At 40.6% G+C, this 13,332-nt stretch overlaps 1 protein-coding gene across 8 annotated transcripts in view; it reads right to left on the reverse strand.

Moving 5' to 3' along the window:
- Positions 1 to 13,332, reverse strand: part of agap1 (ArfGAP with GTPase domain, ankyrin repeat and PH domain 1) — a 765,714-nt gene that overhangs the window by 193,328 nt on the left and 559,054 nt on the right. For all 8 annotated transcript variants that reach the window (XM_043693252.1, XM_043693251.1, XM_043693249.1 and 5 more), the window contains one exon: positions 3,505 to 3,673. In XM_043693252.1, coding sequence (XP_043549187.1) covers positions 3,505 to 3,673 — 169 coding nt within the window. The remainder of the gene's footprint in view (positions 1 to 3,504; positions 3,674 to 13,332) is intronic.

Consider the following 13,332-nt stretch of genomic DNA (forward strand, 5'->3'; position numbering starts at 1 on the left):
GGGGGAGTCCAGAACTAGGTTCAAGGTGAGAGGGGAAAGATATAAAAGGAACCCAAGAGGCAACTTTTCATGCAGAGGATGGTGTGTGTATGGAATGAGCTGCCAGAGGAAGTGGTGGAGGCTGGTACAATTGCAGTATTTAAAAGGCGTCTGGATGGGTATATGAATAGGAAGGGTTTGGAGGGATATGGGCCAAATGCTGGTATATGGGACTAGATTAGGTTAGGATATCTGGTCAGCATGGACAAGTTAGACCAAAGTGCATGTTTCCATGCTGTACATCTCTATGACTCTATAGCCGAGAACGACAAGGGCCACAGATATATGAAAACACTACAACCTGCAAGATTCTCTCCAAGTCACACAGCATCCTCATTCGAGCTGGGTCAAAATTCTAGATTTCCTTTCCTAACAGCATTGATTGCATATTCACCAGAGGAAACGCAGTAGTTCATGATAGCTCATCACTGACTTCTCAAGAGCCAATTCAAGGTTGCAACAAATGCCGAGAATCACTATTTTTTAATAAGTGCTGTCTGCAATGAGTTCTTATGCTTAATAGGTTTTAAAAAGTAACCTAACTGGTGGACATCTAAAAATGAAAGAATTGCATTTATATAGAGCATTTCACAACCACTGTGTGTTCTAAAAGAGCTCTAAAACAAATGAAGAATTTTTAATGTGCAGTCACTGTTGCAGTATAGGGAACATGGAAGTTAACATGGAAGGGCAAACTCCCACTATCAGCGACGTGCCCAGGATTTCTTTTTACTTAATGGTGATTGAGGGGGAAGGGTCAACCAGGATATCAGAAATAACTCTCCTGCTGTTGAAAATAAGGCCATATTTTTTCTACACTGACTTGAGTGTGTAGATGAGGCATTGGTTTAATGTCACATTGGAATGACAGCAACACAGTAGTGCATCGCTCCCTTGATATCACACTGAAGTATCAACGCTGCATCCTATGTTCAAGTCCTTAAATGGGCCTTGAACGTGGAACACTGTGGCACAGAGGCAAGGCTGCCACTAACTGAGCCACAGTTGACAATTAATAAAGTAATATAGTAATGGTTCAGCAGCTTTTAGAGAAAATACATTCTTGTTCAATACTTATTGTACAAATGTTGATTTTGTTTGGGATGGGGTTCAGTCTACTTTGAATTCAGAGTCCTGTTTATTTCCTCAAGAAAAGTCTGAACCATCCAACAGTTAATAATAAAGGGCAAAGTTTAATTTGCATGGTTTTTACTTGAAGTAGCAGATCACTCAAATGAAACAATGTTGAGCAAAAAACACAGGGCATGTTCACATCTCATGAAAGAACAAGAAATAAGAGAAGAGGCTGCATCATTTTCAATGAATATTATTTCCTCCAAAATAGTGTGCTTCCCCCATATACTGTACAAATACATAAAATAGTTAAGGATAGCCACCCTTAAACCATGGTAAAAACTATGATTGCAGATGCTGGAAACCAGATTCTGGATTAGAGTGGTGCTGGAAAAGCACAGCAGTTCAGGCAGCATCTGAGGCGCAGGAAAGTCGACGTTTCAGGCAAAAGCCCTTCATCAGGAATAGAAGCAGAGTGCCTGAAGGGTGGAGAGCTGGAAGTTTGGAACTGGGGTGAGGTGGGGGAAGGGGAAATGAGGAAACTGGTGAAGTCCATATTGATGACCTGGGGTTGAAGTGTTCCGAGGCGGAAGATGAGGCTTTTTCCTCCAGGCGTCGGATGGTGAGGTAGCGGCGGTGAAGGAGGCCCAGGACCTCCATGTCCTCGGCTGAGTGGGAGGGGGGAGTTGAAATGTTGGGCCACAGGGCGGTGTGGATGATTGGTGCGGGTGTCCCAGAGATGTTCCCTAAAGCGCTCTGCTAGGGGGCATCCAGCCTCCCCAATGTAGAGGAGACCGCATCGGGAGCAATGGATACAATAAATGGTTTGGTGGATGTGCAGGTAAAACTTTGATGGATGTGGAAGGCTCCTTTGGGACCTTGGATGGAGGCGAGGAAGGAGATGTGGATGCAGGTTTTGCAATTCCTGCGATGGCAGGGGAAGGAGCTAGGACGGGAGGGTGGGTTGTTGGGGTGGTGTGGACCTGACCGGGTAGTCATGGAGGGAACGGTCTTTGCGGAAGGCAGAAAGGAGTGGGGAGGGAAATATATCCCTGGTGGTGGGGTCCGTTTGGAGGTGGCAGAAATGTCGATGGATGATTTGGTTTATGTGAAGGTTGATAGGGTGGAAGGTGAGCACCAGGGGGGTTTTGTCCTTGTTACGGTTGGAAGGGTGGGGTCTGAGGGCGGAGGTGCAGGATGTGGATGAGATGCGTTGGAGGGCATCTTTAACCACCCTTAAACCATGGAACAATTTCATGAATAAATATACACCAACTGTGAATTAAACACAATTAGTTGTCAAAGGCTTACTTGGAGGGATCATCATCATTTTCTTTGCTCCTTTCTACACAATGTTCTTCTTTGAGCAGCCTCTCATTCTGAGTAAAATATTAAAGGCCTATTTGTGTTGTGCCTGCTTAATTCAGAACACAGTGCATTGATTTGTCAAAGATTTCAATGTCAACTCAAGCTTTACCACCGTCCTGCATTCTCCCTAAACAATTCATCTGCTGTATCTAAGCTCTAACAGGAATGAATGCGTCACGATAGCTTTAAGGATAGCAACAAACAGACTTTATTTTCTTAAGGTCATTTTATCCAATGGTTGGGATGCAGGACACCTCAAGTGAAAATTCAACAAACTTTTGGCACCTTGAATCACACTTTTTAAACGCATTTGTGTAATGGCTTAATGTCTTGAATAAACCTTTTATTTTCAATGGGATAACAAATGTAGTATTGCGCAATTGAGAGATTACAGAAATCTATCAGTGTGCCTCGATAAGAAATTAAAGCCCCAAGTCAGTGATCAAGCTCACTAATCTGCATTAACAACTTTTCTCAAGCCCCTTTTGAAACAACTGGGAAAAAATATGTTCCTCTTTGAGGGGGGGGGCGGGGAGTGGTAGTTGTTCTAATTTCACTGTGTCAACCTCTAGACAAGAAAGAGTATCTGATACAAGAAGTACTTGTGTTCCCACATTTAATTTGCTAATTATCTTCGACTTAGCCTTCTCTATTCTCCTCACAATTCACAGGCAGCTGTCTCAGTAACTGATGCAGCAATGTGCCAGCCGCTTTAGTGGGACAGATCGCTTTGCTGCTTCATTAGCTGCACAACTGGCTGGGAATCACACAAAACAGAGTAAAAGAGAACTTTACATTAGCTTCAAATTGTACCATACTAAGTAAGCTGACTAGTGCCATATTACTAAGAGCACCTATACATGAACAGAAGAGCTGGTCTCCACTTCGGAACGGACTCAAGCCTGGTTCCTAGTTATTCCTAGTCAGTGCAAACATCATGTCATGTGTGCACTTCAGGACTATAACAGACATGCAAGCAATTTCCAGTGGTTAATTTCCCTGAGATCACGCTGCATTACTCACCTGGGTTCTGCGTAATGTGCAAATTGCTTAGGTCTTTGGGAAGACCATTTGTTTTAGGACTAGAGAGAGGTGCACAGGCCGAGGTGGCACGAGGGGGCCGCTTTCCAGGAACCTTGACTGTAGTTCGAAGGAGATCAATCTCTTTTCCATGGACATTCTGCATGTAATCCTAGGTACAGACATACAAACATTTTCAGAATGTGTCTCCCAAATAAAACAATAAAATGAAAAAGTACAAAGTGGATTTACATATCTTCCGGAAATCTTTAATTGCAAGAGAAAATATACTGTTATCACCACATTTGATGTCACCACTAAAATAAATGAAATCAAAATCTTTTTGTTCAGATTGCACAGGTTTTAAAAAAAATATCAAATAACTTTAACATATAGATAAAACAAGTTTATTTTTAAAAACTCTCGAGTTTAAAATACTTTTTATTTTATATTAACTCATTTTATTCCCATTAAACTGCCAGGAAACTAACACGAGATATTTGAAAACATCAAGCCCCAGTTATTGCGTGTGTGACAGAATCAGAAATTCAAGACAGTTTGTCCTGGTTTTCATGTGCAAATGCTGTCTCTATAATTAATTGTGTCAGTTGTGTCCCAAGTACTGATCAGAACAGAAAGATCTTAACAAGACACAAGGGCAATTCAGACCAAAGTACTCAAACAACTCTTAACAAGTCACTGGAGACTACTTGATGCAAGTCTCCACAAGTGTGGTCCTTGCAGACCTCTGCCCCATAACAGCTTGAAAAGAGTAATTGCAACCCATTTGCATTTATTGCTGTTCATCAACCCCAAAAAGCGTAACTGGGAGGGCCTTTGGGCCATTGCTCCTCTCACAAAGCATCAATAAACTAGGTGACCGGGTGCTCAAATCCACCCTCTTTGCTCCTATGCTGCCGCTTGTTTTTACACTGGGCTCCTAATTATGTTGCATCTATTGCCATCCACTTAATTAGCTGCATTAATGTGATTTCTTTTCACATAGTCAAGCAATTAAGAGCTATGATTGAGTTTCATTCAATTAGCCTCAACAAACATGCTAATTGATGCCCCAGATGCAAATGAGGTGCGATGAGGGAAACCTGCTAGCGATCCGCGATTCTGTCACAAAACCACAGCTCTCTAAGCACTGACAGGGCGACAGCATCAGTTCAGATACCTCCAGCGCAGCCGCTTGCGACTTCCAATGCACAATAAACTGGTGTCTTGCTAATTGTCGCTGCCGTTTATGAGCAAGTTATTGAGGAAAACAGACACCGTGCATTTTTAGATCGAAGGAATGAAGAATTCCCTCACACTTCTAAATAAGGGAGCAGACCTGGACGGTTGAACAAATCTGCCTTTTTAAAAGGACAGATGTTGCAGTCTCTTCCACGGCACAGACAGGTCTCAGACAAAGGCAGTACATACAGCAGCCACAAACATTTTGACCCAAAATCTCTACAACAATGACACAGAATTTGTTAAATGTAATCATATTGTAAAACCTAAGTTGAGTACAAATTATTTGAACAGCCTGAGCAACTGGCAGCACTACTGTGCTCTGATTCCATCTAAACATGCCAAGATTCTCCAGTCAGAGGGACTTAATGTTGCAAATGTTGCCCTCTCTAAGCAATGATGCAAAGTATTAGACCATGACCATTGTTCATAATGACATGCAGCAACACCCCAACAACAATTATGATACAAAGTGAGGACATATTAACAGCAGTCAGGAAACAATAAGGACAAAGAACACTGAATAAAAGGAGCTACTATTTGAGCTTCATTCTCTGAATAAAATGGAAACCTGAACCTTACTGGCAAATGTTTGCAGAGTTCAGTAGAATAACTAAGTTTCTCTGCTGGGATACTTATGTATACTTATTTACACGCCCACACACAAACACACCAAACAGAACCAGATGTGAACATATATTGATACGTCAAGATGAAACATTTCAGAGTGGACATCATAAAATGAGAGAAATTCTTAGTGAGCATTGCCTAATGGATCTATCAATGATTTGCAATTTCACATGCTGCTTTGTGAAATGGCAATATGCATTTCTGTTGGGTTCAGTGAAGCAAGATTGCAATTTATACTACTATGGCCTGTGCCCCTCAATTCTTCAAGGAGTGGGGATCCAATATTCAAGCAATACATTCTCACCAACACTTTCCATTTTATCAGCCAATGGCACAGGGCAACAGATAAAAGATGTTTCAAGGTATAGTGATCTAGAGTTTGCAGTTTTCCACCACTACCTTGTCCTTGGAAGTGCAGATCTGTGCGTTGAGATTAAGTAGAAAGATTTGCCAAATGTTGCCTAGCTCAATGCAATAGTAGGAAGGTACAGACGATATAGAACAACTTGACAGTACAAATGCAAATATTTCTGCATGCAAGAACAAATCTGTTGTTCCACAACCTTGGGATGTCCCAGAAGTACTTCACAGCTGAAGGACTCTTGAAGTGCATTCACAATGGCATTTCATGCAAATATGGCAACTAATATGGACACAGAAAAGCACCATAAACAGCAAAGTAATAAAGACCAGACCATCAGTTTTCATTTAATAATATTAGCTGAGATAAATAACAGCCTGGGCCCTGGAAAAAATCTCAGTTCTTCAGCAGTTAATGACAATGGATCTTTTACATCACCAGAGAGGGCAGATGTTTACTCAGGTAGGTGTGTGGGGGTGCCGGATGGAACTGGTGAAACCCTAAGGGGGATGAGATGGACACAATGTTTGTGATAAATTTATAATCAAATCTGACTGCACAGACAACTTTCACTCCCTGCCTTCTAATGTACTTTAGAAAAAAAACTTGATATTGAGATTTTTTTCTTTCTATCACAAAAAACATTATCTTTTTTTCATGTGTCCTGGCAAATAATTATAAAAGAAACATCACATTAAAGTTACTGACAAAATGACCTGGTCAAAATCACAGTACTGCTCGTGGATTGTTGCTGTGCTGAAATTGACTGCCACTACGTTTCCTACAAGGAACAGTGACTGCAATTCAAAACATAGCTCATTGGCTCCAACAAACTTTGGGAAATCCTAAGGTTGTGAAAGACACAAGAAAAATACAAGCTCACTTTTGACTAACACTAATGAAATCCCAATTGTCAATAATGTCATGTGATTCATCGTGAGATTTCCTTCCTCCCTTTTGTTCATTGGGGGGGGGAACAACGGGCATCTCTTCTAACATCATCAAATTGATGTTCTAACTAAATCTAACAGAATATGTAGTACCAGGACAATGGTGCTGGTCCTTCAGCACAGCTTGCTGATGAACTGAAATGTACTACTGGAGGTATCTGAAACAAAACTTACCTGGAATGGTCTGGCATCTTTTCTCAAGTTCAAAGCAAGACTAGAAGATGAGCATAGTTCATGATTTGGCATAATGGTTTGATTGGTAATTGTCTACTTTGCACTGGATGAAAGGCAAAGAATAGCATTTTATACAGCATTTTCCCAAACTGTTTTAGAACTAGTGAACTGCAGATAAAATGCAATTGGTGCTATACCTCAAGAAAAGCAATAACCAACTGGTGCACAGAAGGTTCTCGCAAACAATGAGACATTATCAGATAATCAATTTTAGCTAGATCTGGTGATGGATAAGCACTCAGACTTTCACTTTCACCTAAGGGGGTACGAAAGGCCTCAGTTTAACATCCTGTGAAAGACAACATCTCCAACAGTCCAACAAGTGCCCAACACCTTGTAGTCTTACACCCACAACTTTATTGGCTCTGATGCAAGAGCAATATCCACTTGGCCATAACCTTCTGTAATTATAAATTTATCAGGAATCAATGGCTTTATATTAGAAAAGTAAGCTGGTAGGGTGGAAGTGAAAGCAATCTTTTAAGGAGCAGTCTCTAGGCATTCAATTTACATTAGTAGAAATTGCTGATAGTTCATCCAAAGTCTGCCTGCCTGGTGCAAAAACCAAACAGATGCGAGTCCCATTTCTAAATGGGTTTTCAAACAATGCAATTTCTCCCTGTGATCTTGGTTGGTGATTTCCCTAATGTAACAGAAAATCTTCATCAATAATATTTTTATCTCCCCCACCAGCTTCCTTAATTGTCTGGTAACTGAAATTATACTTAACAATCTAATTGTGTGGACCTTCGGGTGTCATTAACAATTAAACAACTCAAATTAAGGAATGCACTAATTGGGAAGCCAGGACAGTTGGCTCTCTTATTCTCATATAAGCAGCAAATACTAGAGGTGACTTAACATTGCTGACACATTTGTGCATTTTATCTTCACAGCAGCTCAGTTTGAGTTGTGCACAGCATTATATCATTCATGAAGTTAGTGTTACTTAACTTTTTGAAGTTAAATACTGGAAGGTACATTGCGTACACGGTTCACAACAAAGAACAGACAAGTGGGACTGACTGCGTAACTCTTCCAAAGGATCAGAACCACTACAATGGGTAAAATGCCCTTCTTTTGTGCTGTTTTATTCTGCTTTAAAAAAAAACTACATTTTAAAAAAATGAGAAATCCTGGTGTCAATCAGTTGCTCCCTTGTTTATTTTACCTCTCCACTTCCAACTAATAACACTGGCGGGGAAGTTCAAGCGTCTGGAATCATGGTAAGATAGTTATAATTTAACATAATTTCCAAAGTGGTTCTTACTACTGGGCTCACTGAGAAATTGAGTGCTGTTTCAACATTATTAGAATGTATAATTCAATTAGTGGGGAGCTTTCTGGATTGAGGGCTCTTGGGTCAAAATCTGCAGTGGGACTACGTGGCACCCGTGGCTGCAGTTATTGTTCGGCACCAATGAACATGTGCTGTGCAGGTATATCTGTGTCGATGCACACTTGGCTGTGACTGAAGGTGGGAAATAGCACAGTGCTTCATAAGCTTGCCTGTGGTCATAGATATACATTGGAGGTGTCAGAAATAACGCCTGGATTCAGTTGTGTACAGGTATTAGTAATTTCAGCCACTTAAAGGCACTAGTGTGACAGTGGTTCCAGCTGTGTACAGGCATGAATGCAGCAGTGATTCAAAGCTGTGTAATAGTGAGGTTGCAGTTGTTTTAGTGTTGATGTGATAGTAATTCTGGCTGTGTACAGATGTTGCTGTGTCTAATCAGACCTTGTGCAAAGTGATGATGTGGCAGTGATCATAGTAGTTTATAGGTGTGGCTGTGACTGTGGTCAGAGTTGATATTGATTAGGTAGAATCCAAGTATAGCAAGGGCAGGGAATGGACTGATGACACTCAGTATATTCCTGGTGTGATATACCTCTCAAGTAAATGTGATGACAAGGTTTCCGGAAGGGATGATCAACCCACTATTGCCTGCTCTGTACCCATATCCAATTGGAACTTCCTCCCAAGCAGTATACAGTTCAGGGTCATATGTTTTTAACCATGGTACAGCTTGTATTGATAACAGCAATCAGAGTTCAATTGTAATTGGGGGCGTACTTCTGCATCACAGCTTGCTGGGAAGTGAAAATAGAGGTAAAGAGAGATGGCCACATTATAATGATTTCAGACATCGTTCAATGAGTCATTTGCTTCTCTCTGAATCACAAGGTGATGGGTTTAGGACTCACTTCAGAGACTTGAGAATATATTCTAGGACTCTGAGTCCCAAACCTTACTCTACTGTGGCCCCATTTTGAAGCTTTTCAAATTGTCACAACCCCTTCTTTGGGAAAAACCACTTGAGAGCAGAGTAGAATAGAAAAGTCTTTATTGTCACATATACTCAATAGTGAAAAGTTTATCCATTGCCAATTAAAGCACCGACTTCGATGCAGAAGTATCTAGGCACAGCTCCTTTAGTTATAAGGCTTTAGACAATAAAGAAATAAAATTTTCAGCATTACAGAATAAAAGTTCATTACAGCAGATCACTCTGGGATGTAGCTTCCGGTCTGCACTGGGCCCTGGCTTCACCACTGTGCTGGCAACATGCCATGAGGTCACGGCACCAGGCTGGGAGGTCACCATGCCACACTGGGAGGAGGCCGCTCTGCTAGGCTGGGAGATTGTCATGCCACGCTGGGAGACCAGGAGCTCAACATGCCAGGATGGGAGGCCGCTGTGGGAGACCAGGAGGATGCCACATTACTTTAGCAGACGATTATGCAAGGCTGCTGCACCAGGCTCCCAGAAGCCAGGGACTGTCGCCAGAGGCCAGGAGTTGTTGCCCACCAGAGGTCAGTAATCAAAGAAAGAAAAAGAAAGAAAAGCCGAGAGGAAGAAAAAGAGAGAGAATTAGCGGAGAGGACGAGTTCCAGCTGGAGGGTGTGTGGATGGTTTGGTGGGGATGGAGCATTGTGGTGACCATTGCTGCCTTGGAACCTGTGACTCCAACATTTCAGCTCACAAACCCACTTGAGTCACAACCTCCACTTTGGGAAGCCTTAATCGAGGGAGTGCTGTGCTAATGGAAGCATCATCTTTCCATTGAGACATTAAGCTAAGCTCCACTCATCCTCTCAAGTGAGCATAAAAGATCCCATGGCCTTTTTACAAAAAAGAGCAGGTGAGTTCTCCACAGACTTCTGATTAACATTTATCCCTGAAATAACATCAATAAACATAGATCATCTCTATGGTCACATTGCTGGTGGTAGGAACTTCCTGTGCACAAATTGATTCCCATGGTTTGTACATTACAACACTTCAAGTAGTATTTCATGGGTTGTGAAGTGCTTGGGGACATCCTACAGAAGCACATACCTTTCTTTCTTTTACAAAGAAAAGAGAACTGGCTTAAGAAAAGGCAAAGTAACCATACCTATAAGTGGTCTTATGTTTTTGGCGGGGGGGGGGCTCTTTTAATCAAAAAGAGAGGTTTTTCAAAGCCATGTCGTAAGTGTCATGTTTGCAAAGAGAAGTTGTATTCAATTGAGGGTGAGGGTGAGATGCACAGTCATTACAGAATGAGACATAAGGACAATTGACTGTTTCAGGCTGTAGAGATATCTACCAAAAGTGGGGATTGGTTATCGTTAAAGTAGGTTGTTAATTCCAAAGAAAATTCTGTAGACTGAACAAATTGCAAAGCAACATGTACCAGTAGGGTCAAAGTGTGTACAACAATGCACCATACTGCATAATACCTCACATAAAAATACTTCAGTAAACAATGCCACCATGAATTACTGCAGCCAGAAGGGAATGAATATCTACTGAAAAGAAACTTCAAAGATATAACAACTACTACAAGTAAAACAACAGCTGGTTTGGACAGTGATTGGGATCAATTTCCCAAAAAAACTTTAAAGCTTTTTTCAGTTATAATCAAGGCAAACAGTGTCTGGAAAAGATGCAAAACAAGCTGCCGACCTGTGAAAAGCTGTCCAGGTTCCCGTTGCTTCTGGAGTTCAAAGGCATAATACACAAAGCCTGCAGCTAATGTGAAGCAGCGCTAATTTTAAAGGCATAAAATGCTATAAACTGGCCTTGAGGGCAGACAGCTTCGAAGCTAGTTGCACCCAAATAAGACATGGTTCATTTAATTCACAGCTTAACCTAATGTAACAATCAGCTACATTTTGCCTAAAGTTGCAGCAGGGAAATAGCCAATACTGTGTAGCCAGATTGTTTTTGATAGACGATACTTCATATCTGACAGGCATATAATGTAAACAGCAGTGCCCAAAATAAAAGCAATCAAATTCAAAATCACACAGCTTGCTTGTATTGTTTTACTTATTGACAGTTTCATGTTCATAGCACTCCTGATTAGATCATGTCATTTGAATGAACCTGTTACCTGAACAAACCTGCCCTTTGAACAAAACCATCAGCCCAACTGATCCATCACCTAAAATGACCCTTAGCTTTAAACTGAATCAATCACCTGAACGAAGTATGGTCTGCAAAATCCATAGGTCTCTCTTTTGAGTAGGCTAGCAAGTTTTGAGAAGATTGGAGTAGGCTATACAGTTCAACAAAAAAAAAAATCAGTGACCACGACATCTACTGAAAAGGAACAGCTCAAACCTTTAAATGCAGTCACATTTATTTCAACAAACTAACAATTATTTTATGGACCTTTAACCAAAGCCCACAGAGCCATTCCTCCCAATTGTGTAATAGAGTACCAACTTCTCCCAGGGTATGTGAGGCCTTCACTAGCCACAAGATAAAACAACATACAGATCATTAAGGACCCATGTCTTCTACCGAAAAGGAATTTTACTCTTAAAATCAGTTGTTTTCTTTTAAATGTTAAGCATAAAGGGACACAAAGACATGAACTGTAACAGCATGAACTGTGAAACTAAATGTTTATTTTTTAATAACTGCAAATTTTCACGATTGCCTCTATTTCTTACTTCCACTGACAAAATCAAACTCTGCATGTACCAGGTACAAAGATGAAGCCCAGTTCTGTTCCTGGCCATTGTAAACAGTACCAATGCACAGGACACAATTCAGTGCTTTAAATTGTTCACATGAGGAATTGTACAATTTTTGAATTTAGAAATTGCTCCAGATGGAGTCATTATTTTGACAATCACACCCCCCCAGCTTTACTTTAATCATGGTTCATTTCCATAAAACAAGAAACTCAAACATTAGTGTAAGCAGGCAGTAGCACAAATGGCTGCAAAGGAAGAAGGAAGCTCAATGGTGTCACTAGTTATTGCAATTTTTAATTGTAATGATTAAAAATGCAGAGATCGCACAACAGGGACAATTATTAAATTACACCAAAAACAGTCAACACTGCAAAGCTCACATATTATCTATCCATCCATAAAAACAGTCACATGTGCGAAGTTGTCTGTAGGTACACATAGTCACACGGGCATAGTCCCATTTGTGCACATACAGACTAGTCGTGCACACTATAGTCCATATCAGAATTATACAGTCAGAGTCACAAATACATGTACAGATAGAAATAATTGTTCCAATTTGTTCAAAATCCCAGCTTCCAAAGTAGATGGTGGATCATATCAAGTAGCATCTCTCTTCCACTGTTGTCTGACTACTCTCAACCAACCTGTGTTTGCAAAACTCAGAACAATGGGATTTCATAACTGAAAAGCACTTATAAACAATCCCTAGTGTGTTAAGAATAACACAAACAACCAATTTAAGTTTCCTACTCTGAAGAGTCACTGGCCTTGAATCGTTAACTCTGCTTTCTCACCACAGATGCTACCAGATCTGAGTTTATCCAGCAATTTCTGTTTATGTTTCTGATTTCCAGCATCCGCTGTTCTTTGTTTTCTTTTGTTTACCAATTTAAGTTTGTCTGTTGAGCTTGCAACATGTCTCATGCTTACTAGACACAACATGTATTTGTAGATATGGACCTGTCCCCTACATGAAAGGAACCTGCATGACCAACCAGAGCTGGTTTGCTAACCTGCCTCTCATGAAATATAAACTGATGCTCCCTTTGAAATGTGGGATTCTTGCATCTGTCCAGATGATTGCAAGCTGAAAAGTCTTATAGCATATTGCATCCCTTTCCTAGCAATATAAAAGTGAATATGTGTTTGAGATGCTAAGTCAAAAACATTCAATTCATATTAATGCTACGTGAATGAATAGACTAATTCTTTCCTCTAATCACAAAGGTTTAGGGGACACATACACAATCTAGAGTAAACAAAGCAGTTCCAGGTTTGATCACAAAATAAACCAGATAAGAGAGATCACTGGACTTAACTCAAATAATGTAAAAATACTTGGGCTCAATATCACATGGTTTGCTCAATAAGTCAACGAGATTCAACTAATGCATTCAAAAAGGATTTCAATTAATATCCGGGAAGGAAGAATATCCT

This window comes from Chiloscyllium plagiosum, chromosome 7, assembly GCF_004010195.1.
Source record: "Chiloscyllium plagiosum isolate BGI_BamShark_2017 chromosome 7, ASM401019v2, whole genome shotgun sequence".
In the NCBI taxonomy this organism is placed as follows: domain Eukaryota; kingdom Metazoa; phylum Chordata; class Chondrichthyes; order Orectolobiformes; family Hemiscylliidae; genus Chiloscyllium; species Chiloscyllium plagiosum.